The 23,436-nt window shown below is 41.3% G+C and overlaps 1 protein-coding gene and 1 long non-coding RNA gene across 3 annotated transcripts; both read left to right on the plus strand.

The window, feature by feature from the left end:
• The first annotated feature begins 1,645 nt into the window (after positions 1-1,645).
• LOC109474395 lies at positions 1,646-2,933 on the plus strand. 2 transcript variants are annotated; one of them, XR_002140484.1, is made up of 4 exons: positions 1,646-1,744; positions 2,238-2,336; positions 2,539-2,710; positions 2,910-2,933. It is a non-coding gene; the product is annotated as an uncharacterized LOC109474395 (long non-coding RNA). The 2 variants fall into 2 exon arrangements; XR_002140483.1 differs by having other exon boundaries at positions 2,539-2,925.
• Positions 2,934-13,306: 10,373 nt separating this feature from the next.
• On the plus strand, positions 13,307-15,487 carry LOC109474393 (transcription activator BRG1-like). The gene is made up of 4 exons (XM_019774694.1): positions 13,307-13,490; positions 13,962-14,017; positions 14,266-14,373; positions 14,576-15,487. Exons 1-4 carry the CDS (start codon positions 13,307-13,309, stop codon positions 14,585-14,587), a joined length of 360 nt encoding a protein of 119 aa, XP_019630253.1. The 3' UTR covers positions 14,588-15,487.
• The last annotated feature ends 7,949 nt before the right edge of the window (positions 15,488-23,436 follow it).

Consider the following 23,436-nt stretch of genomic DNA (forward strand, 5'->3'; position numbering starts at 1 on the left):
AAATAAAGGGAATAAGGTCGGCTAACTCCCTTGGTATATATTCCCTTTATTTCGGCCAATTTCTATTATTTTTCCAGCGATCCACGGTGCCTGGTAGAGGCTAGTCGGGGCGACAGTAAGCATGGTATGATGTACATGTACATCTAGATTTATGCAAAAATGCATCATAACTACAGCATGGACAAGCACAAAATAAAACGACATGTATCATGTACACTGTATATAATGTACACTGCTGATAAAACTGAACAACGCCACGGGAATGACACAGCGGTCCACCGGCGGGTACCCATCGGGCTAGCCTGGGTGCCACCCCGCGCGCGAGTGTCTATCTCCTAAAAGTCACGGGAAGCCATACTCCCAACAGACCTACTTGGCACACTGGGTCTAAATTCTAAATATCTCCTCGCGCATGAGGCGTTTCTATAGAGGGCTTCGCGTGGACGAAGGGGTTTGGGTGGATAATGGTAGCGGACAAATACGGTTTCTCCCGAAATCTATCGCCAAATAAACGCCGGACTCTGGGGCACCCAGGGATAACCGCCAGGCGTGCTAGCAGCATCACAACAACCCCCCCCCACCCAGTAACACTAACCAGCGTGCCTTTGCCGGTACTGTGGGGCCCAGTGGGGCCGGTAAAATTCGGTGGCCAGCTGGATACGCGCGCCAGGGGGCTGTTGTTGTTAGCGGGCCGGCTAGCTGAACCGGCCACACCAGCGGTACTTTCCTGGATTTGTTCCATTTGATTTCGAAGTTGTTAAAAGAATAAATAATGGATAGAGATCAACTTCTTTTGTCTTTTTATTGTCTTCATCTTATGTAACCGCCTTCGTATTTCAGACAGCTTATGCATGAAATTCGCTTGTATTTATATTTTGAACATGTCTAGTTTTGACATATATCTGCTGGAGTACTCTGTATTGATAACTGTTAACGTGATGATAGCCGCCATCGTGAAACGCCTAATCTGCAGTACAGTAGCATATGCCTTCTGACTGGTTTAAACAAATGAAAACAAAGAAGAAATCATGTCGATAGAGCCCAAAATGGAAGATTTAAAAAATCCTGTCAATAGTGCCAAAAATGGCACTGCTGACAGGACGATCCTGTCAACAGTGTCAAAAATGGCACTGCTGACAGGACGATCCTGTCAGCAATGCAGTATTTCCTGTTATTGACAGGATCGTCCTGTCAGCAGTGCAATATTTTCTGCTATTGACAGGATCGCCCTGTCAGCAGTGCAGTATTTTCTGCTATTGACAGGACGATCCTGTCAGCAGTGCAGTATTTCCTGCTGTTGACAGGACGATCCTGTCAATAGCCTCAGGCTAACGCGAAATGGGCAAAGAGCACATGTGCCGCAAAACGATGGTGTACGTGCGCACAAGAGTCCGCGCGCCACAGTTCAAAGAAGCAAGATGGCGGGCTCACCACCCTTGGTCGCTAAGTATGTGAGCGTTAAGGTCGTAAAAGCGTGTGGAAACGTTGTTGTTGACTGGTGCGTGCTCGATGTAGGCCAGGGAGAGCTAACTTTCTCGTAACTGTACGACAGACTTGTAGCGGCGAGTGAGTTTCGACCATACAATTTCAAGCAAGTTTTGTCAAGATCAGCTACAGTGCAATTCTTCTGCAAAATTAGGACGAGAAGGTCGGGAGGCATTTGATGTGGTGTTTCATCCGTATGGTGATCGACAAGACAGCTTCTACGACTGAAGCTGTTCCTAGGGCTAAGACTGCTTTTGAGGTATGAAAAGTCTGTTTTGAATCGAATACCTTGTACGGAAAAAAACACGGGTGAAATATTCCTAGAAGGGGAGTATAAAATAAATGCATAACGTTACATGTATCAAGGCTCCTCGCATGTATTTTGCATGGATAATGATCGTTTATTCGTTTCTGGTTATTTATTCTTGATGTTGGCAAAATATGTGTTTTTTTTTATTCTTAAATTTTTGGTTCAGATTTGGCAAGTAAATTGCTAATTTTCAGTCGGACTTTTAAGGTATTTTGGCATCTATAGCTACGCATTCAAGCTCAAAGCTCTTTTTGAAGTACTATTTTTGGGGGGGGGGATTTTTAGTCTTTCTTAAGAATTCTTTTTCCCCATCATTTTAGCCTTGATATCCAATTTAGTAACGTTGTCTGCTCTTCAATTTCTTTGATTGCATTAAGACACATTTATTGTGAACTAGGAACATAAGGTTTACTTTTCCTTTCACATGTACACATGTATACAGGTATGATGAAAGCATCAAGAGAAGAAGGTCAGCAGGAGTGGATGTTTCCAGCCTACGCCGGGACTGGGAGCACACAACAATGTAGCAATAACAACACAGGTGAGTAGTGAGGTACATTTGATATGGATTGTTGCAGAATATACCCTTTAAATTTAAGGCACTTTGGGGACAGTAAAGACGTACATTTAACTACAACATAGAACCTAAACCTTTATGTTGAAAAAAAAAGAAGTTTTTTCTGAAGAGTTGGATTTTAGCACAATTGACTATTGTTCCATAATTTTCCACCTGTTTCATGTAGGGCAGTGACATGCACTTCACCAGTAGCACAGTACTACTATTCAGCCAGACTGAAGTCAGGGGTGATGAAGACGATGCTGCCTTTGGTGTGCTGGAACTGTGGTGAGGAGGAAACGCTGCCCATACTGGCAGAGAAGACTGCTGCATACCAGACAATAAACCCTGTTTGTCAGGTAGGCATACATTTGTTACCTACTTAAATACATTACGCAACTTATGTAGAATAGCTCTAAACATATTTTGTTTGGTTCCACCTTTATTGATATTCTTTCTCAAACGCTCCTATAGACTATTTGCATAGGTAGAAATGTAGTAATGCATGCAAAGGGTTAATCAGCAACTAATTTTGCCTTTTATGCTTTGTTTCTGCAGGTCTGCAAAATGTGATGAAAGAAACAAAACGGGACAACTGCTGTTCCACCTGATTCATTACTGTTTTGATGATGAATAAAAGACTTCTTGCTTGTTTACACTCTGTCACCTCATTCAATTTGTGTCCTAACATGTGTCGTCTCTTAGTATATTTCTAATCTAGGCATCTTGTTTTTTTGGGCCCTTCTTGTTTTTTTTTTCGCCCTCTCGCATTAGATTTGGAGTCTCCAAAGGACATCATCCATAAAATTTACTTGGTGTGACCTTACATTAAAAGTTGGTGAATAGAATAAATGTAGTAGGAAGAAGGATAAGTGGGACGTCAATGCGTATGGGAGGGGGCTCAATGGGTATCAACAACAACAAAAAACAGACAGTATGAAAAAAAACAAGACAGTGTGGAGGACAATATTAAAATATTCTTCATTGAAATGTGGCGACGATGATGATGTTGCTAATTTGATTGGTTATCAGTGCTTAGCACATTTAGAACCATTTCTATCCTGAATATTGCAATATTCATTGTATGGCCTACTCAAACGACTCTAACGTCATGGGCAGACAAAGTCAATTAATTTCTATGTAGATGAAGCAGTGCACGTGCCATCTTCTGATACCAGACCATGCATATCAAACCAACACGTCGGCAGAACGTGCTACGTCTGCGTAAAATCCGTAATGTATTATGGGTAGCGCTTTGGTAAAACGTCGCATTTAGGGCGTTTTCGTGTATTTTAAAAGGACATCCCGGCAGCTTTGTAGTTTTCAAATGTTTTGCCGGACAAGATATCGCCTGCAACACACGGAATTCTGAAATCCATTCCACATAGCCTAGCCATATTCGCTGCCGCAGGTGACCGCAGTGAACACGCCGCCCTGGAACGCTGTGATGTTTTAAATGCAAAACTTTGATCAAGACTCACTCAGTCGCGGACCATAAAAGTTGACCAGGTGAAAAATCGTATTCACACGGGACACTGTTGAACTAGCATCCTCGACGCTAGTTGTGAAAAATGTTGTCTTGGGACGAAATCGTGTTGAACAAAATACAATGGCTCGTGCAGGGCCGAGGCGCGGAAAAAATCGCTACATTGGCAGGCTGATCTACTGCAATCATCGGGCGGAGTCTATGGGTCGGAGCACGAGTATCATCTTGCCGCGGTTCGGTGGGCGGGTCCCAGTCTGTGCGCTGTGATTGGCTCGCGGGCACGTCGACGCCCCTGAGTCCGGTACGAACCTGCCGTTTCCTTGGCAACGACATTGAACGAGGGGCGGGAACAAGGCGATATTTAGAGCGTATTTCTACTTCGATTCATTTGTTTACTCTAAAGTAAGGGTTATCATTGGTGTGAAACGGGAAGCAGATCGCGAAGAAGACAAACGTTTGCCGATTGCAAATCACTGTGCTGTTCTCCGCTGACTATATTGGAGAATATTTGCCGGGGAGTTTTGGCTTCCTTAGGTTTGATTTGCTTGAGAGGTAGGGAAACAGCCTTTCGCGGCCAGACTCCACCGGCTAATTTTACTCTCCTTTTTGCCGAATTCTACGGTCCATACTCCCGTAGAAAGGTCTGGTGGAGGCTCAGGCTAGTGATCTTTGTGACTCAGGTAAGACACAATCATATACTAGTAACAGTATTTTCGCCCTTCATCGTTATGACATGTATGGCTAAAGACTATGATAGAATCTCTAAGTAAAGGTTTTCATCGTGGATAACACGTGGTATATAATGTGGTTACATGTATTAATGGCGTTATAGATTTAACGGAGCCGTTATAGGACATTTTCTGTGACAGCAGAAAATCCATGACAGAATCTCTTTAGTTTTGATTATCGATAAAATGTTAATTTAACGTTAGATATTTGCGTTATTACCTCCATGAAATGTGTCATGGAGGTTATATTATTTTCAGTTGCGTTTATCCGTCCTTCCTTCTGTCTGTCTGTCTGTTGGTCAACAAGATAACTCAAGAACGCCTGGATGGATTGGTTTCTTACTTGGTGTGTTGGTAGGGTGTGACAAAAACTGGAAATGATGAGATTTTGGTCCCCCTAGTGGCTTCCCTTGGTACTGCAGCGCAACTTCCGGTTTTGATATCTCGCGATCTGGACATGCTAGGGTCATGAAATTTTGATGGAAGGTAGCTCTCGTGCTTGGGAAGAAGTCATATGAGTTTGGGCCCCCTAGCGGCTTGTTCTGGAACTGCAGGGCACTTTCTGGCGAAATGTTTAAAAGCCAATAAGTCCAGACAGGAACAACATATTTTCATTATTTTTGGTGTGTAGGTAGCTGAGAGAGAGAGATGTACATAATTAAATGCAAATTATGCAAATGAGGACTTTATTTGCATAATTAATGAGGAAATTCTATAATTACAGTGTTTTACATTATACTATGTAACCTAGGGCAGGCGGAACTTCAACAGATACTAATTATGCAAATGATGACCTAATTTGCATAATTAATGTGAAAATTCTATGATTTCGTAATGGTGAATGATGAGAATGTCATACTTGGGACATCTGTAAGTTAATCAAAAGTTAACATACATCACGATGCATATATCATGTTAATGCAGAGGTCATTTGAACAATTAAAGAAGAAATTTACATTTACATATCAAGATCATATTTCATGGAGGTATGAGATCTTGGAATTCTAGTTATGTTTACTTTCTTAGATTTATGTTATTCTTGTTGATAAATGTGAGGAGGTAGGCCAATGTTGGGTCTCAAGTCAACGATCAAAATTACGTTTGAATCGTCGGTCAACTTTTTTTGACATTGAAGCTAGGGACTTTTCATTATACATGGTGGGAAGGAGTTGATGTGGAGACCGTCAGTAATCCCCCCCCCCCCATTATGTTACTTTTTATGTTGTAAAACTTAAAAAATTTTCGGAGCATAGTTCTAATATTCCCTGAAACTTTGAGGGATAAAAAGATGTTTTTGAGAGAGTAGAGAGTGCTATATTGTGTGACGTAGCAATGTCTTTAAGTTTGAATACAGCACCATTAAATGATACCGCTATCACATGCCAGTTTCTATTGCGTAAAAGCCAGCATCTTGATTTTATAGTGGGTCGACGTACAATTTGCCAAAGTGCTTTTATGGTGGTCTCGGATTATAGTGTTTCAAAACGTCACAACTGAATGGCTCAGAAATTGCATATCAACAGTTTTTCCTCTTACTTCTAGCACACTGTCATATGATACTGATTTGAGCTGACCGAATTATTTACGTACCATGATTGTCTTTTCATAAATTCAAGTTCTCAATAATAATGATTTCAAATTATCAAAGTCTGTACTGGTAGTCTGGCATCATATTCAAAATTCTTCAAAACAGAATCAACAAAAAACAGAAAGAACAAAGAAAATAGAGCTCTTATTCGATAAGAAGAAAAAGAAAGTTGACAGACTCTCACTGTCATTGTGCAAAATTAATATTTTGCCAAAGAGAACAAGTAAAGTTGTTTTGTACAAAGGAGCTAATGTTCTGTGTGAGGAAAATCATGACAGAGACTTGAATACAAATAAGGCAGTGTCAAAGTTGTCTTTCCAGTTTCTGGCCTTGCATTTTGACCCCACGTGTGTCCCAGGGTGACTAGCTACACGCTAACAGGTACAATGTATCCTCTAATTGTCTTTGATTTTTCCCTTCAGTTGAGTTACAACTTATGTTTTCTTACCATGAAAATATATAGAGTATCTGCACGGTTAGATGTCTTTATTAGTGTAACGTGTACGTTACTTTGTGACAAAATGCTTGCTCAATTCTACTTTTGGGGAGGGTGTGTAACTGATTATACAGGGTGTGCCCACTGTTGTTTTCAATTTCAGGAAGAATTGCAGCATTTTTTGGAATATTTTATGGCAACACAGAAAAAATAATCTTAGTCTGCAACTTGCTCCACGTCAAGTTTCTTACGCCATGAACAGCCTTACGTACTGCGCCTTTTCTTTTCTGCAGTAGTCATATTCTTAAGGGCGGAATGATAAGTGGAACTAGATCATTATCAGTACAAGAGGGTATTTGATATCTCTTGTTCCCCAAAAAAGTATCATTTAAAAGTCCCATGAAGTGGGTTTTGTGCCAATTTGTACTCCAATAACGAAGACAGCAAACCATTCCCTTTTATTGGTATCGGATGTTAAACCGTCAACTTTGTACAGAGTAATCTTTAAAAATGGAATCACATGCCAAGGACCTTTGTTCTTTGCATCAGAAAGGTTCACAAATGACATCATCACAGTAAACATATCTCAACTTTGTGCACATTTCCTCCTGGTATTGTTATGAAAATCAATGTCACATGTTTCATCAACTTTTGAAAGGTCCAATTGCATTAGCTCTTTCAGTATTTACGTTGTTCTACATTGGACTTTTATACCGTTTGTCGTGATAGCTACTATGACAGAGAAAGGTTCCTGAGAGATACTCATGTATATTGAATAGTATGAAACGTTACCATACCAGATACATAAGTTTAACTGTAGACTGTACTATAGTTAGTGTTTGTCCCTGACAGTAGGGCACCATGTGTCCCTGACCTTACCCAGGGCAGACCCAAACCACTAGAGGCTGCACTCCAGTATAGTATGTAGTTTTGTTTATCCACTATTTAGGTCAGACACACTCTCAGGCAAAACACCTCTCAAGTATATGAAAGACTTGAGTAATCAAGATATGCAAGAAACTATATCGTGAAATTTAGTATTGGCATCTTCAAAAACTATGCTGTTACAAGTTTCGACAACTGTCGGAATGGCAATTTTGCCAAATGTGTTTATGAAATGTAGGAATAGGAAAGATGTCGGTTGAATGTTTTGTATTCATGAATGTTTTGTATTCAGTAAAATTAGCCACATCTGTGTTGGATACCGTCCCAAAACGGCATCTGCTGATGGTCGCTTAAGAACCCAGAATAATGGTAGATCAAGTGTTATAGAGCCAGGCTAAAGATGACACCATACAATATTTATAATGCACTATTGGCAGTATGGTGTCTGTCATACTCTTTGATAATGCTGTGTGTTGAAGATTTATTTATATATCTTTAGTATCAATTGCTAGGGTCCCATATTTTCGTGGCACCGAACGTTGAGTGGACGCAACAACAGTGCGTTTAGACATTTGAATTCTAAGCTATCACAGGCCTGGGGTGTACTGAATGTCTTAAAGTTTAATGATAATTGTGTTATTTTGGTCAGTATGGTGCATTTGATGTGATTTTAGATGCCAAAAGCTGTTAGATTATGAAAGACTTGCACAACTTGAATTGGATGTTTGTAGTTCAAGGGCGGCCAAGGGTTCAATCCTAAGGGTGGTGGTAAGAAAAGGCTGTAGACATAGCAAGGGGGACACAAGTGACTGGGTAGACTGAAAGTCAAGAGCGAATGTGGCAGCTGTTCCATGAAATTGAGTTCCATGTTGCTGTTTTGTCGTTCCCTCAGGTCATAAGGGTGCTGCCTGTGCTTCCCAGCCAAATGCTACACAACTAAGATTGACGACCGCGCCATGACAAGAGAGTGACCAGACAACGACAAAGGTTCCAGCCCCGCTGCTTCCACCGCTTCAGCCCCTATCCAAGACAGCCCTCTTTACATGCCTGTAATACGATATTGAGCCACGCCAAACGCTCATTGGCATTCAGAGAATACTGCACCAGAATTTCTTTGGCCAAACGTCACCTTTGCCAAGTTGCAAATTCAAGTGCAAACTGTAAACAGCATCAGGTCCTTCCCTCCTGAACTTGGACCCTTGAATGACTGACGGGAAAATTGCTGGGTGTAGTCACTCACTCTCACTCACTCAGGTCCGCATGCCCCTCGGGTTGGGGGCGTAGCGCCTCTGCATATTGTCCTCCAGGCCTGCCTGTCTCTGGCTGCTACCCAGGCGGTGGTGATGTCCAGGCCAACGGCCTGGAGGTCGGTGGTCAGTTGGTCAAACCATGCCAGTTGCGCCTTGGCCTCCCTCTTGGGCGGGACCAGTTGGGAGGGGGCGGTTCTCTCAGGAGAGCACCTAATTCCAGGGGTGGTTCTGATCTTACTATATGGCCAAAGAGGCGTAGACGGGCTGACCGGATGTTGCAGGACAGTGGCAGCTGGTTGGTTCTCAGCCTCAGGGCATCGTTGGAAACACGGTCGTGCCACCTGATTCCCAGGATCCTTCGCTGGCATTTGGAGTCGAAGGCGTCCAGGCGGCGCTCCTGGGCAGCTGTTAGGGTCCAGGTCTCGGCTCCGTACAGCAGAATGGAAAGCACGAGACTGTTATACAGCCTGAGTTTTGTTTGGTGTGAAAGAGTGCTGCTGGACCATACGCTGCTGGGGCTTGACATTGCAGAGGCGGCTCGTCCGACGCGGAGCTGGATGTCAGAGTCACGTGAGGAAGCACGTGAGGATCAAGTGGTGTGTGTAGATAGTGTTCGTTCGTGTAGAAGCGGGAGATGCACAGTTGATGCTATCTTTGTAGTAAGACAAATCTTGGAATAGGCTAGAGAGAGAAAAGTCAACCTACACTTCCATTCCAAAGACTTTAAAGCAGTCTTTGATACTGTCCAGAGGAAAGCCCTGTGGAAAATTATGCGAGCCATCGGGATGGAGAGAAAAATAGTCAACATTGTAGAAGAACTGCACAAAAACACACAGTGTGCTGTTGTACAGGCAAATTACTACGCTTGTAGTGTAAGACCTGGTGTCGAGGAGAATAGGTGTAATGCAGACAATACAGTGTAGCATAGGAAATCGAGAATATCTCGAGTTTGATGTGACATAACAACTTGAAATTTAATAGACACTTAGACAAGAGGCTTTTCAGTTGAAAAATGCTTAACAAATCTTGAAAATTAACATAATATTTCATTATTGATTGGAAAATCTGGCATACGATTTTACAGAGATGGGCTGTGACCCCACCTTTGCCGATGGCTGGAAATGCTGAAATTTTCAGAGTATATAGGGACAGTCACGTAGTGTATGAATCGGTTTTCAGAAAATAAGAATATTGTTTTAATCTAAAGGAATGTCAAGATTTTGCTTATTTTGACAGGATTTTAGGGGGTTGCCATGACGTTATCGATTCATATCTAAATACGCAATGATTAAATGGGTTTTCCAAAAACCGATTCATATACACCGTCAGGGGTTTTTGTAGAAAAAATTGGCATGAGGGAGCAGTATCACGGCGAGGGAGCGAAGCGACCAAGGGGGGTTTGGTGCGGAAGGGGGGTATCCCCCCTTCCGCCATGTGAAGCCTTTGAAAATTTGAAGGTGAAATGGGACATTTTGAGGCTACTTGAGGGGGGAAATTTGAACTCTTAACCTCAATGTACCTTTCCCAAATTTCTATTCATGCATTGCATATTTCACTTATAAAATATAAGTACAATCAACAGTACACACAATCTGCAAATCACCCTCTATACACTTACACAATTAGTGGTCAATGTTACCAGTAGCTCCAGATGACAACATTGGGTTTGCCACGCACAAGCTGAAACCTTTCCCATGGCACAATTGCAACACATTCATCCAAGCTGCTACAAACTCAGGTCTCATGTTTCACTTCAGAGCCTGTTCTATAGTATGCAAATGAAGGAGGTCTAGCTACATGTCTTGAGCAAGTTCTCAATGAACATTGTTTATTCCATTCAAACTTTTACTACTAGAGCTAAATGTTTAAGTTTGTGGTAAGATTTTGGAATTTTTATGAGAGTAACATAGTTTGTAATGCTAGAATGTATTGTTATGTGGTGTTGTTTTTGTATTTTTACTGGAAAAATATAATTTTGAAAAAGACTTAGGCTTCAATCTGAAAATTGATATGAGGGCGCTGGGTTGTTACATGAGGGCGCTGCGCCCTTGTTCCCCTGTTCAGAAAAACCCCTGGAAAAATCACTGAAATGATATTCAATCGCTTCACAATAGTGGTGTCGGGTTGTTGCATTTTATCACGGCACGAGTCTTATCTCTTTGAGGGGACTACTAAGTATGCATTTAGTTACGAAAAATTAAGAGAAGCCCAAGCGAGGAGGTTAAAGTCTTGATTTTAACCTTCTAGGTTCAAGCAAGGTTTACACAATGTCATTTTCGTCAAAAAAGATAGGTTGATGTGTGACGGGCCTCCATGTTGTTAGCAAATTGTTCACAAAATGTGACTTGTGTTCATCTTCAGGCTGCATGAATCGGTTGTATTTTTTCTTCGTCTTGTGAGGCGTTTAGAACTTTTTTTGTGGAGACTGGATATATAGGCTCAAGAAAGGAAGGACCCTAGAAAAAGACCATAGAAACGCCGGAAATACCATAGAACACAAACAAAATACTAGTAACCCTGACTCTTTTAAACATCCTTGCCCTAACTGTGTACATTATGCGACTTCTACCTATCCATGAAATAATTTCTGCTAACAAGGGAGCTTTAAAGTCGTTGTAAGCTGTTACTTTTGGATCAAGGAGTTTTAGACTTCCTTGTTTGGATGAATAGATTATAACCGGGGCCAGTATGTTGGCCCGGCCTTTCAGACAGCCACTGTCTGCACTCTATGCATTTTCACCATTAATACTTGCAAGGAGGTTATTATATTCCTTGATACTTGGAAGCATTTCTTGTTCTTTAACAGTTTTGGTAATTTCAACTTGGTAGTTCCTGTGTATTTCTGAGCTGAAATATAGATAGTAGCTGTTGTGTAGCTGTAACAGTCGGGTTCAAGCACCAGCAACTGACCAGTCCAACGGCCCCTGAACTTTAGCCTTGCGGTTTGATTGTTGTGTGCTGGCTTCTTCAGCTTAGTGTTTCATAACTGGTCAATTTGCTCTTAAACTGTAGGACAGATGACAACTATTTCTACAATTCCCATGAAGAAAGAAAGTCACTAGTAAATCTAACATGATCCTGAATGACTTTGATAAAAGCAAGACAAAAAGCCGATTCTGCATGGCGATGTGTATTGGCTGTCTGGCATAAGTGCGCCCAAACTGATCTATTGTTTCGTTTCCTGCGCATTATGGGTGGAAATAGCACAGTATTTCCCTTCTTGCATGTTTCTTGTTATGGATACAAATATAAGCCATCATGGTAGCTTTAGAATGTATAGTTTTCGTACGTTTTCCAAACAAGCACATACCAGAACTGTCAATCCCGTTCGAGCATTTCAACTATAATGGCTTCTCTAATAACCCATTATCAAAATGAGTATACCCAATAGACCAAGACCAAACACACAAACCTAAGGAGGTTAAAAATCAGATTTTTAACCTCTTTGTCTAGACAGGGTACAACATGGCGTCCCAAGCATAGCTTGCATGTAAAGTGTATTGTATTGTATCATTACCAGAATTGAAGCACAAAAGATTGTCTAACAATCATGCATGAGCTTTTTGTACACACAAGAAGAATGTTTGTGTTTTACAAAAAAAATGAAGAATCACCACCACAAATACTGTGATGATTATGTGCTTTATTCAACCGATTCAAGATTTAAAAAAAAATTAATGGTTAATCTGACTATATTTGCCTAGTCCCATTTAAGCTCCTTTGTCTAGTTTCAGGACATTTTCCGTTAAAAGTTGGTAACTTTATCCTATTAACTCCTTGCTTGATCAAGTCAAAAGGATAGGGAGGGGGTGTGAAATAAGGCGACAAACAAATGTAAAACACCGGGCGGGGCATTTGACGTTGAAGCCGGTGCAGTTATCGCCTGGCTTGATGCATATTCAAGACGCTTCCCTAGCACCTTCCTTATTGTAATATTAAAATGAAGCTTTGCTAGTGGTTCTGTGGACCAGGTCTTACAATAGGGGAGTAGTTGGTTCCAGGTGGGAGTGGGAGTCAGGCAGGGTTGTTTATTGTCACCTGTCCTTTTCAACAAATTTCTCGAGTTTGTCATGGATGAGCTGAAGAGCCTTGATCCAACTTTTCAGCTACATGATAACATCTCCACTGAAGAGAGATATGCTGATGATACCACCCTAATTGCTGCTATATTTAGAAAACTTCAGATTTCTACAAAAGAACTTGAGTCAGCATGTAAAAAATGGGGCTTAAAAGTAAATGCTGCTAAGTGTAAGGTAATCACAAATGAGGTAGTAGAGAACATTCGGATAGAGGATGCAACCGTAGAGAAGGTCCCAGAATTTGTCTTTCTTGGAAGTGTAGTAAGAGGAGGATAGCACTTACTGCCTCAGCATTTAGTAGACTTAGAAAAACAGTACGGAACCGCAGTGACATGAGTAAGCACCTCAAGATGCGACTGTTCCAAGCATTAATTCTGCCGATTGCTACATATGCATGTGAAACATGGACCTTGAAAAAATCAGATGAACTTCTCCTGTTATCCTTTGAAATGCGATGCTTGAGAGCAATTGTCAGTGTCTCCCTTCGGGACCACATCCCCAACATGGAAATCAGAGCAAAACAAGTGCCCCCCTCCCCACAGATCTATGAGGACTCCATCGTGCTACAGTCGGTGTTCACCAACGCTCGCGAGCTGCTGGAGCAGTCAGGTGACCTGCCGTCACCCGGGCAACACGAACGGGAGGACAGCGAGGAGGAGGAAGAGGAGGAGGGGTCCGAGTCGGAGTGTGAGTATGAGGGGGGGGGGTCTTCTAGTGAGCTGAGGTGGTGTACACAAGGGTGGCTTGCTGTTCCTATGTTTAGGGTTGAGACTTAAAAACTATAGAACCCTACAGCCCAACCTTATACAGCTTGTACAAAACTGGTGGTTAGTTACACACACCTATGGGTGGTTTATCAGTTATGCAAAACTAGTAACAAACACTTAGGGGTCTGAGTTTGAAGGAAGGGGGTGCAAGTTTTGGTGGGTTTGGGTTCAGGAATAAATTGAGGGAGAAGTGTGGAAATCTACATCTCAAAGCCTTTATTTTAGTTGAGAATGTCTAAAGAAATGTTACTTACATGTTCTGGCAAGGGGTTAAGTTTAGACATTAGTGGTTTTGATGGTGGTCCAAACTGGAGATTGTCTTGTATTACATGTATGTTTGAGAGAATTTAAGAAGACAGTATTTGAGAAAATGATGTTTGTTGTCCCACAGCTCGCTCCTCACTCAAGATGAAGATCCGAGTAGGGAAGGGGGAAGGCAGAGGAAAGGTGAGTAGAACATCTTTAGCTGTATATTGGACAACCTAACCAACAAGTAAGGTTGCATGTGGCTTACATATATGCATCTATCTGTACTAGACTAATTCACTTTAAGACAGCTATAAAAATGCTGCCAAACCTTTTGGGTGCCCTGAAAAATTCTAAAATCTGTTCATCTAAAAAAACCTCTGGTTGCCCAAAGAGCCTCTGTTATCTCCAACACTGCAGTAAAGTTTGTCTCTGTGTTCCTCCGTTAGTCCAAGGGTAAGAGCCCTCGCAGGAAGCCAGGCCGACCCAAGAAAGCCGTCGTCAGCGATGATGATGACTCAGACACCAACGAGCAGCAGCAGGCTCCCAGCGAGGAGGTCAGTCAAACTTTGTGCTTTATCTTCATCATACTAGTCTTCTTGTGTTGGCAACTAAATTCTTCATGACATCATCAGATTGTGTGGTGACTCATTGTGACATCATCAGATTGTGTGGTGACTCATCGTGACATCATCAGATTGTGTGGTGACTTGTCGTGACATCATCAGATTGTGTGGTGACTTGTCTTGATATCATCAGGTTGCGTGGTGACTCATCGCTTCCTGCCGTGTCCGGGCGCGGGAGACGAGACGCGTGACGAGGCGTGGGATGAGCTGGGAGACTGTCCCTCGTCCTCCTCACCCTCTGTCTGCTCCTGTGCACGACGATAGGTGATATCAGAACATGCAGTTTGGTACACGGATACTTACAGAAGGGAATGAATGCAGTGCTCGATATTTAAAGTGATATAATGTAAGATTTTCATCATTTTAAACATCATTATTTTACACATTTTCTTATATACACGTAAGCCTACCTGGGTTCATAATGACATTTGGGGAGTAAAAGATCAACGTTCTTGTGCCACAAAAATGCACCGGAAGATGCCAAAGGTACTCGAATGAAAACTGCTGTTTCTTTACATTCTTTTGAGGAGCCTCCTAAAAAAACAGCGGGCCTGGCGCAACTTACTCTCGCACTGCTTATTCTCGAGTCACCGGAAAAGCGAAATAGCAACAAATTATGTTGGAAGCTATTGAAATTGACAATCTAGATGAGAAAATTTCAATCATTCATATTTACAGTCTTGGTACAAAAATCTTACATAATATCGCTTGAAAATCTATATATTACATTCTAAGTAAGACACAAGAAGAACACACAATTGAGGAGTCTTATAAATACTATTTATCAACACAAGAAGCACTTAGCGACCACAATACCTTATAATCTCAGAGACTAAAGAAAAAAAAAGGAAAAAGATGAAAGATCTACTGTACACTGTGACATGGTAAAGCTTTTCAGTCACCTTCTAGTTGGGATGTCATGGCTAAACAATTACTGTAAACTTGATTCATGTAAATGTTATAGGTGTCTACTGTGTACTATAAAATGAACACTAGTCATCTTTATGGTTAAGCACATGGTTGTCATTAGTCTCAGTATGGCAGGAAAATCCAAACAAAATCATGTATTGGTTTGTTTTGGTCTCTCAAAGTGTCATGCTACATTAGTATATGCAGGACCAGTACTGTACCAAATCTCAATATGGAATCTGCCATGGATTTGTGCATAAGTCAGTCTCTTGTGATGTAGTAAACATTATATCATATTATTGTGGGTACTTTCAGAAACAAAGGGCCTCAATGGCTACTAAGGGTATCTTTGTGAAGGTACAGTACTTTGGGACAGCTCACAAAGTTGTCAGTACATGGATGGTAGAGTAAGGATGTAAAATGTACATTGTAGGTCTTGATATCCTCTTATGATATACAAATTACACACACTTGTCATGTACTGCATTTGCCACTGGATTGGTCACTTAGGAAAATAACAGTGAATGATGCAATGTAGGAGTTCTACTTGTAGTAGAATTGCTCACAACTCAGTACATTATGATGATAAGTATTCTTGCAACAAGTCGGTTTCAACAAGTCTGAACTATATATACACACTGTCTTGGTAGTAGTAGAGTCTGGGTTGGGGGATTCCTTTTTAGTACTGTCGATATTTGTAGCGGTTTAGAGCATTTTTGCCATAAGTATGTGCTTATGTTCTGTAGCTGACTTCGTGAACTAAAGGAGAAAGTCATTGTCAAGAATAAAGGAAAAATCAAGTTTGTTACTGTGTCTGAGATTTATTTTGCTATATGCGATGGTACGTAGTATATTGATGGATTCAATGCAGAACATAATGCGTAGGCACTAAAGCATAGTGTGACATGGGACTTATAACCTACACGTCCAAAGTCGTGCGTGGACAACTTACATGCATTTTGTATGCAAAGCGTTAGATGGAGCGTTTGAGACTTGGCATTGGATGTAAATATCTTGGCTAATCTAGAGATTAGTCCATGTTGAGTATATCGTTTAACATGAACACACGGCCTTTGGTCGCGTAAAAGAGCTACGTGGCATTTTTTTCAGAGCTACATTTGTGATTCAAGTTCCGCAACAACAACTATAATACCCTTACAATAGTCTTGCTTCACCCTTACAATAATCCTGCTTCGTGGCAAATTCACTTTAATTCGAATGCTGACATGGACACTTCCAAATAAGCAAACGACGAATAAACGCCATTTTATCACAAAAAGGTTTTTGATGCGTCACCAGTAGATGAAAGTCTCTGAATCAAGGGTAAGAAATCCACGTTTATCTATGAAAACCCTCTACAACTGTCCAGAGCTTCACCTCGCTTAACCTTTCGATTCCGTCCTTCGAAACATAATTTGATTTCTTGCGTACGTCACTCCTTTCACTAGGCCATGATCACGTTAGCTCAGGTATGTGAAAAGAGTCTTAGATCTAACCGACACGTTTATTTTCTACATTTGATTAACGGTCAATGTCCCTGGACGACTCTCACAACTAGTTTCACCTACAAAAGTCTGGTATTGAATTACTTTATCCTTGGAATGTGGTAGAAACGTTCTTTATAGTTGTAAATTGACAAGTGTCTAACACATGTCGGCTAAAGGTCGTGTAGACTTCAACAAGCCATTGAACCGGTGGAAACGTGTCTTTTGTGTACTATATCGCCGCGGGAAGAAACTGACCTTTGTGGCGCTTTTGACAGACGCTGGCACGTCACTCTCACCTCCCGTGACGACCCGTCGTCACGCCTTCTCGGGGCTTCGTCAGCACACCTGGTGACGTCAAGAGCGCGTGCCTGTCTTCACCTGTGTGACCACACCTAACTGTAACCTAACTATACCCTCCAAGCAGATGTTAATGGAGGGAGATCGCTACCTTTTTGTTTATGTTCCTTTTTTTTTTTTTGTTTTGTGTTTTGTTTTGTGTTTTTTTTGTCGCTCCTAGGCCTGGGTGGCGAATTGGCTAAGGAATACTGCCTAGCCAATGTGATACTGTCTTTTGCCACCCTAGGATCTGCTTGGAGATTAACCCTGCTAGGTGTGCAACCGTCTTCACGGTGCCATCCTGTGTTCGATATCGGAGTCTTAGAACAACTTTCTCAACAGCCAACCAATCTAAACTTCAGAAGAAAAGGCACAGTTTGACTTAACATCTATCCTTATATGCTCAACTTGTAAATATGGCGTATTTTCCATTGTCATTACTAAGTTGCCACTGGCTGGTTCTAAAAAGACAATTGGAGACCCAAATTTAGAAAAAGAGACGGTCTACATCCAGTCTGACGGTAAAGGTAAGTTTACCTAGGGACACCTGACACTTCGGTAGTACAGGTTTGGATGTTTGGTTTGTTGTGGGCTGACCGCAACACAATGGTGGGGGGAGGGGGGTAGACACCACATTTGACACCCAAATTCAGTGCTTGTAGACTCCAACGTCAAGAGTTGGAAAAACAAGTTGAAGCCCGCATTCTGCTACAACAGGAAGTTTCGCGGTAGTTTATAAAACAGGGAAGATTTCCGCATTGTCTGGTAGGTCAGACGTTCTTCTTTTTTTAGAAATGGATGCCACTTTTTTCACGAAATCAGCTATTGCTGAGGACAGAGGGAGATGTATTGTTTGTAGTACAGAAAACTTTTGACAATCACTACTCCAAAGTTGGACGGACAGATGATTTTTACACCCATCTCTACAAAACAAGTGTCTCAGCTCACAACTCCGGACACCTACACCCCGAGGCTTGTATTGGATGGCGGATTTTCAGAACCCCCTATTATTTCTGCATTACTAGTACCATTGAAAGGGGAACATGGCGGGCTGTCAACGGGCTTACTGAATAGGGTCCACATGCACGTTATTCAGTTTCTACAGTAAAGACATGTTAAACTTTTCGTCTGAGGAAACAGTATAAAAGACTGTGTATGTGATTGTGAAGCTCGTTGTGATACACTGGAGTGAGTGTATGACACAATAAGCTGAAGAATAAACGTTGCTATCTACCTGTTGATGTCTTCCGTAAGTGTTAAACATTAACGGCATATGCTATTCTTACCCGTCAAATAAGAAGTTGGTCAGGCTCGAATATGTTGTAGGGTATGAACGCAAATTGTGTGTTGTTCGCGTAATTATGGGGATGGTAGTGGGCTGTTGCCGGTTTGTTATGATGCCTTTTTAACCTGTAACTCACCCAAACAGCACGACCAGTCACCATAGCTGACCTGGGGGTGTCCAGAAACCGCCGAACCGCGGGTCAGGTGTCAGGACCGGTATTTTTAGGTCCTGGCTGTAGTATTGTGATCGGAATGCAGGTGAACGAATTCTTTGGCGCCTGGCCAGCTCCGAGCTTTTTATCTTCCCGCCACTTCACAAGGAAACGGCTTCTAGTGCCACGTTGGATTTGGGGTTCTTCCAAGGGAGCTATACTCTCTGGAATTCTCCTTCACTGATCTCAAGTCAGACCTTAACAAAACAAAGAAGTCACCAAGGAGAAGTCGTAGACATCATCCCTCCATGAAATAGCTTGTTATTTTGTAATCTTTTGGTGTATTTCAATAGAGATATTATGAATCAAACTTTGTTTTTATCAGCAGAATGATTTGTGGTGGCACTTTGTATTTATCAAGCTGTCATGTGCAGGCGTTTAGTGTCTTGTTACCATGGTTTGTTTACTTTGATGGCCAGCAGGTCATTTGCCTTAGCCTGGGTACCATCCCCAGTAGTATATTCGCAAACTCTATGACTGTTATAGAGTTTGCGAATATACTACTATGGGGATGGTACCCAGGCTACATTTGCCTGTACATGTAGGTCCATGACCAGACAGGCAAACGACCTGCAGACCAGACAAACAAGATTTATTTTCCTGCAGACTCTGTCTAGGGGCAAAAATAGATAGGGCTGCCTGGGTCTGACCTGCCAGCTGGAGGTATAAACAAAAACACTCTGTCCCAACTTTTGGGTCAAACAGACCATCCTATTATGAAGTAGGGGTGAAAAAGTGAAAATCCTTTTAAATTAAGCAATAAAAATATGCGACAACCTGCTAATGCACTCCAAAACACAAAGAGACTCAACAACTACCCACATACCAAAAATCATACCAAACCATCCCCCAGATTTTCCAAACATTCAACACAAAAAGTCCAACATTAAACATTTGTAAATATCAAACGCAAACAGCTAGGGGACCCAAATTTAAACCACTAAACCATGGTAATAACAACTACATGTTACCTTAATATCGCACAAACAGTCCATAACGCGAAAACAACAGAATAAAAAAATTAAACTGCAGTACCAAGGTCAATCACCAGGGGCTCAAAGTCAACCTACACAATCTCCAAGGCCCCATCCATCAATCTGCCAAATATCGTACAGTTCCTTCTCACCAATCTTCAGATATCAGACCAAACATAAAACGGAGTAAAAACAGTACCCCCATTTTCATGGAGGGTAACTAGGGGCAGAACAAACCATTATTGACAATATACGAGCCAGAAGGCTGAGATGGTTTGGGCATGTAGTGAGGAGACCGGCAAATACCCTAGTTTACAAGGCATACCACCAGGACCTACCAATCCTAGGCCAAGGGGAAGACCGCCGAAAAGGTGGAAAGGTTGTTTTTTTTCACTGGCTGTCAGCTGTAACTTTCTTGAGTTATCAGAATCTAGCGACTGCAGTTCTTAAGTGTGGCTTATCCGCCTATACAGTCTCGACTTCTCCATTGAAACGTAGAGTTGTTTCCCCCTTCTCTGTCTCACTGCTCTTCCTACTTTCCTCCTTGTTCCTGGATATGACTCCTTTTTAAACCACCCCTTTCGATCACCTTCCACGATAACTATCGTGGAAAGGGGACCACCATCCATCGATACATATGTCATATCGGGGCAGAGGACTACGCTCGTCCTACAGCGTACACCTTCCACGATAGCACAGCGAGTCTGAGGGAAGGTTCTACGCTGGTGGGGTCACCGTCCCAGGGCATGCCGGGACAACCTTTTTCACGCCACGCGTCGTTCTCACTAAAACCGGCACAGGCACAGGTAACGTTACGTCTGTTTGACTTGAATTTTGATGATTCATAGTAACTATTATGGCGTATTTATGTTTGGTATTTCAATGTGATTAGACGCTTGCTTAAACGAAAGTTAGGGCTGAGCTCGCCTCAGTGAACTCGACGAAATGTTTTAAATTATTATAAATATGACTCGGGGATGGGGGAGGGGGCGAGTGATAACCACCGAGAAATTTCCCATGTCAACTTACAATTATACTCGATGACGTTGGGTGACTCTGTTATGAAATATTAGGTCCTATAAGGTCAGACTTCAAGCCTAAAAGTCCCGGGTTTTGGGAGAGACTTGAGTACTTTCAGACGAGCATATGTGGTTTTATCTGAGGTCATTTTCCGGCATGGGTCAATTCCTTCAGTGGCCAGCTTTCTCGGTAAATAATTTATACTATAAATTATAGACCAATGGCTAAAGAAGAAAACAAATACATCTGATGCAGCACTTATACCGTTAGATACACTATAGACGTACATGTAGGTAGCCCAGGAGTGTCTAAAATTTGTTGCTATTGTGGAGGGTTTGTTGGGAGGGGGGGCATGTGTCTTTTTGTGTAGCTTAGACAGCATAGTTCATGCACTTCACGCACAATTTTGCAAAAATACATATCATTTTTTAATTATTCTCCTGCATTGTCAAGGAATACAACTCGTGTTGAATGCCACGAAAAAGCATTGAACACATGGAGCTGAAGCAGGCGGAAAAGAAAGCAGATCTTGGAGAAATGGAGTATGGATGTAATTGAGCACTTGCTTCAAAGAGATTCCTACAAAAGGCTTGCACTTAGGGCAAGTGAGAACATGGGAAAAGTTGCCCTACTAGCCAGCCATCTTGTCTGACTGGAAAGACCGTTTCGGAAGAAATTTACGTTTCAGAAATTCTTGATAAAATTTTTAACCCTAACATGAGATTCCAAAGACACATCAAACATCTGTGGGCATGGCAGACAGCTTTTACACTGAGGAACGTTATACCGAAACATTCAGTAGGAAACACTCAAAACACATTGTCTGATAATTATGACGGTATTAAGCTTGCATTCCACAATGAAGTATAAGTATTATGTAGCATAAGACTACTAGTAGAATTGTTTGTTGTTCTGTTAATAATTGTAGGGGTAAGGAATAAAGTGAAATGTATGGAGATTATTTGAGTAGACCCCCCCCCCAGTTCTGCGTTACGAGAACACTTAGTTGTTTATAGTTTTATTCTTTTAGGATGTTTGAGTCTTACCTGCTAGTACAGTATTTAACACATTTGTAGGGTATGTACATTGTAAATCTAATCTATTAATAGTGTTATAATTCGTGACTGTAAATAACACTACTAGCAATCTTCAGAGATGAGTTTCATATCCTTGCATACAGGCTACAGTAACTGTAATGCTGTACAGTACTGCGTTATTCATACACAGTATACGATATCAAAGAAATAGCAAAAATCAATACTGGGATGAGGTATTTATGAACATTAAAATGAAACATGTCTCTAATGACATATCTCTCTGTCATTGTCTCTGTTTGTAATTGTTATGTTATAATAGGATGAATGGTTAATTTTGATGAACAGTAAGGAGTGGTCCAGAGGGGATCTTTGAGTTTGCATACCTAAGAACCAAAAATACCATTTATTTGGCCACAAATGGGTAATTTTTCTGACTAGTCCTTTTTATCAGGTGTGGAAACTTCCCCAGGTAAATAAGACCGAAAAGGCATTTTTGGCTCAAAAATAGGAAATCGCTAAACAATGAGCGTTTTTTTCCAAAATACTTTCATCAGGTGCGCAATGACCCACCGGCATCATGTATGCAAATTGGTGGTGTTGCAGCATAATTTGCATATCTGACAGCGAAAAAGCATTTTTGGCTCAAAAATAGGAAATCGCTAAACGATGAGCCGTTTTTTTTCCAAAACTTACTTTTCATCCTAGGGTCGCGCAATGACCCACCGACATCATGTATGCAAATTGGTGGTGTTGCAGCATAATTTGCATATCTGACAGCGAAAAAGCATTTTTGGCTCAAAAATAGGAAATCACTAAACGATGAGCTTTTTTTTCCAAAATACTTTCATCAGGTGCGCAATGACCCACCGATATCATGTATGCAAATTGGTGGTGTTGCAGCGTAATTTGCATATCTGACAGCGAAAAGCATTTTTTGGCTACAAAAATAGGAAATCGCTAAACGATGAGCTTTTTTTCCAAAATACTTTCATCAGGTGCGCAATGACCCACCGACATCATGTATGCAAATTGGTGATGTTGCAGCATAATTTGCATATCTGACAGCGAAAAAGCATTTTGGCTCAAAATTTTTTTCTGAATGACTTTTATAAGATTTTGAATGGTCCTTTGACATCAGGTATGTGACTTGGTTTCATAATATTGAAGATGGAGCCGGACTGTAATGATCTTTTGACAAGATTTACCGTCATGTGGAAAAAAATTCCTTTGCTGCAGTTTTGAACATTTCCGCTTGGAAGATTTATCCATTGTTTGTTAACGAATTAAATGAAGGAAAGGCACTGGAAAAGCTATTGGACAAAGGAAATATTAAACTAAGATAATTTAGTAAATTTATAGATCACCTTTGACGAATACAACATTTTCAAAGTCCAATAATTCATAGAATTAGCACTGCTTGCTTTATACGCGTTGCAGTTCTAGTATAAATCGCTAATTTGGCTTATTTGCAAATATATCTAGGAAAACGCATCAAAACATCTTTTGGAAGAATTCAATACGAAAATAAGACTTTTTACTAGCATTGTAGACATGCTTGATGAATAATATTTTTTAACTCGGTTTAACTCGGTTATGGTCGCCAATAACATTGTATTAGCGCCACACTTTTGCAGGCAGCCAAAATTTACGGCATGTGGATGATCTATATCTTCACAACGAATAACTCGAGAGCAGATCTTTTAGTATCACAGTTAGATCAATACATAATCTTAGA

The sequence above is a fragment of the Branchiostoma belcheri genome, unplaced genomic scaffold, assembly GCF_001625305.1.
Source record: "Branchiostoma belcheri isolate BF01 breed outbred unplaced genomic scaffold, Haploidv18h27 scaffold307, whole genome shotgun sequence".
In the NCBI taxonomy this organism is placed as follows: Eukaryota; Metazoa; Chordata; class Leptocardii; order Amphioxiformes; family Branchiostomatidae; genus Branchiostoma; species Branchiostoma belcheri.

What these genes read in the sequence shown, in the direction of transcription:
- LOC109474393 (XM_019774694.1), top strand. Translation starts at nt 13,307, where the DNA reads ATGGAAATCAGAGCAAAACAAGTGCCCCCCTCCCCACAGATCTATGAG. An exon ending in GGAGGGGTCCGAGTCGGAGT is followed by an intron (nt 13,491 to 13,961) that starts GTGAGTATGAGG and finishes GTTGTCCCACAG; the next exon opens with CTCGCTCCTCACTCAAGATG. An exon ending in AGGGGGAAGGCAGAGGAAAG is followed by an intron (nt 14,018 to 14,265) that starts GTGAGTAGAACA and finishes TTCCTCCGTTAG; the next exon opens with TCCAAGGGTAAGAGCCCTCG.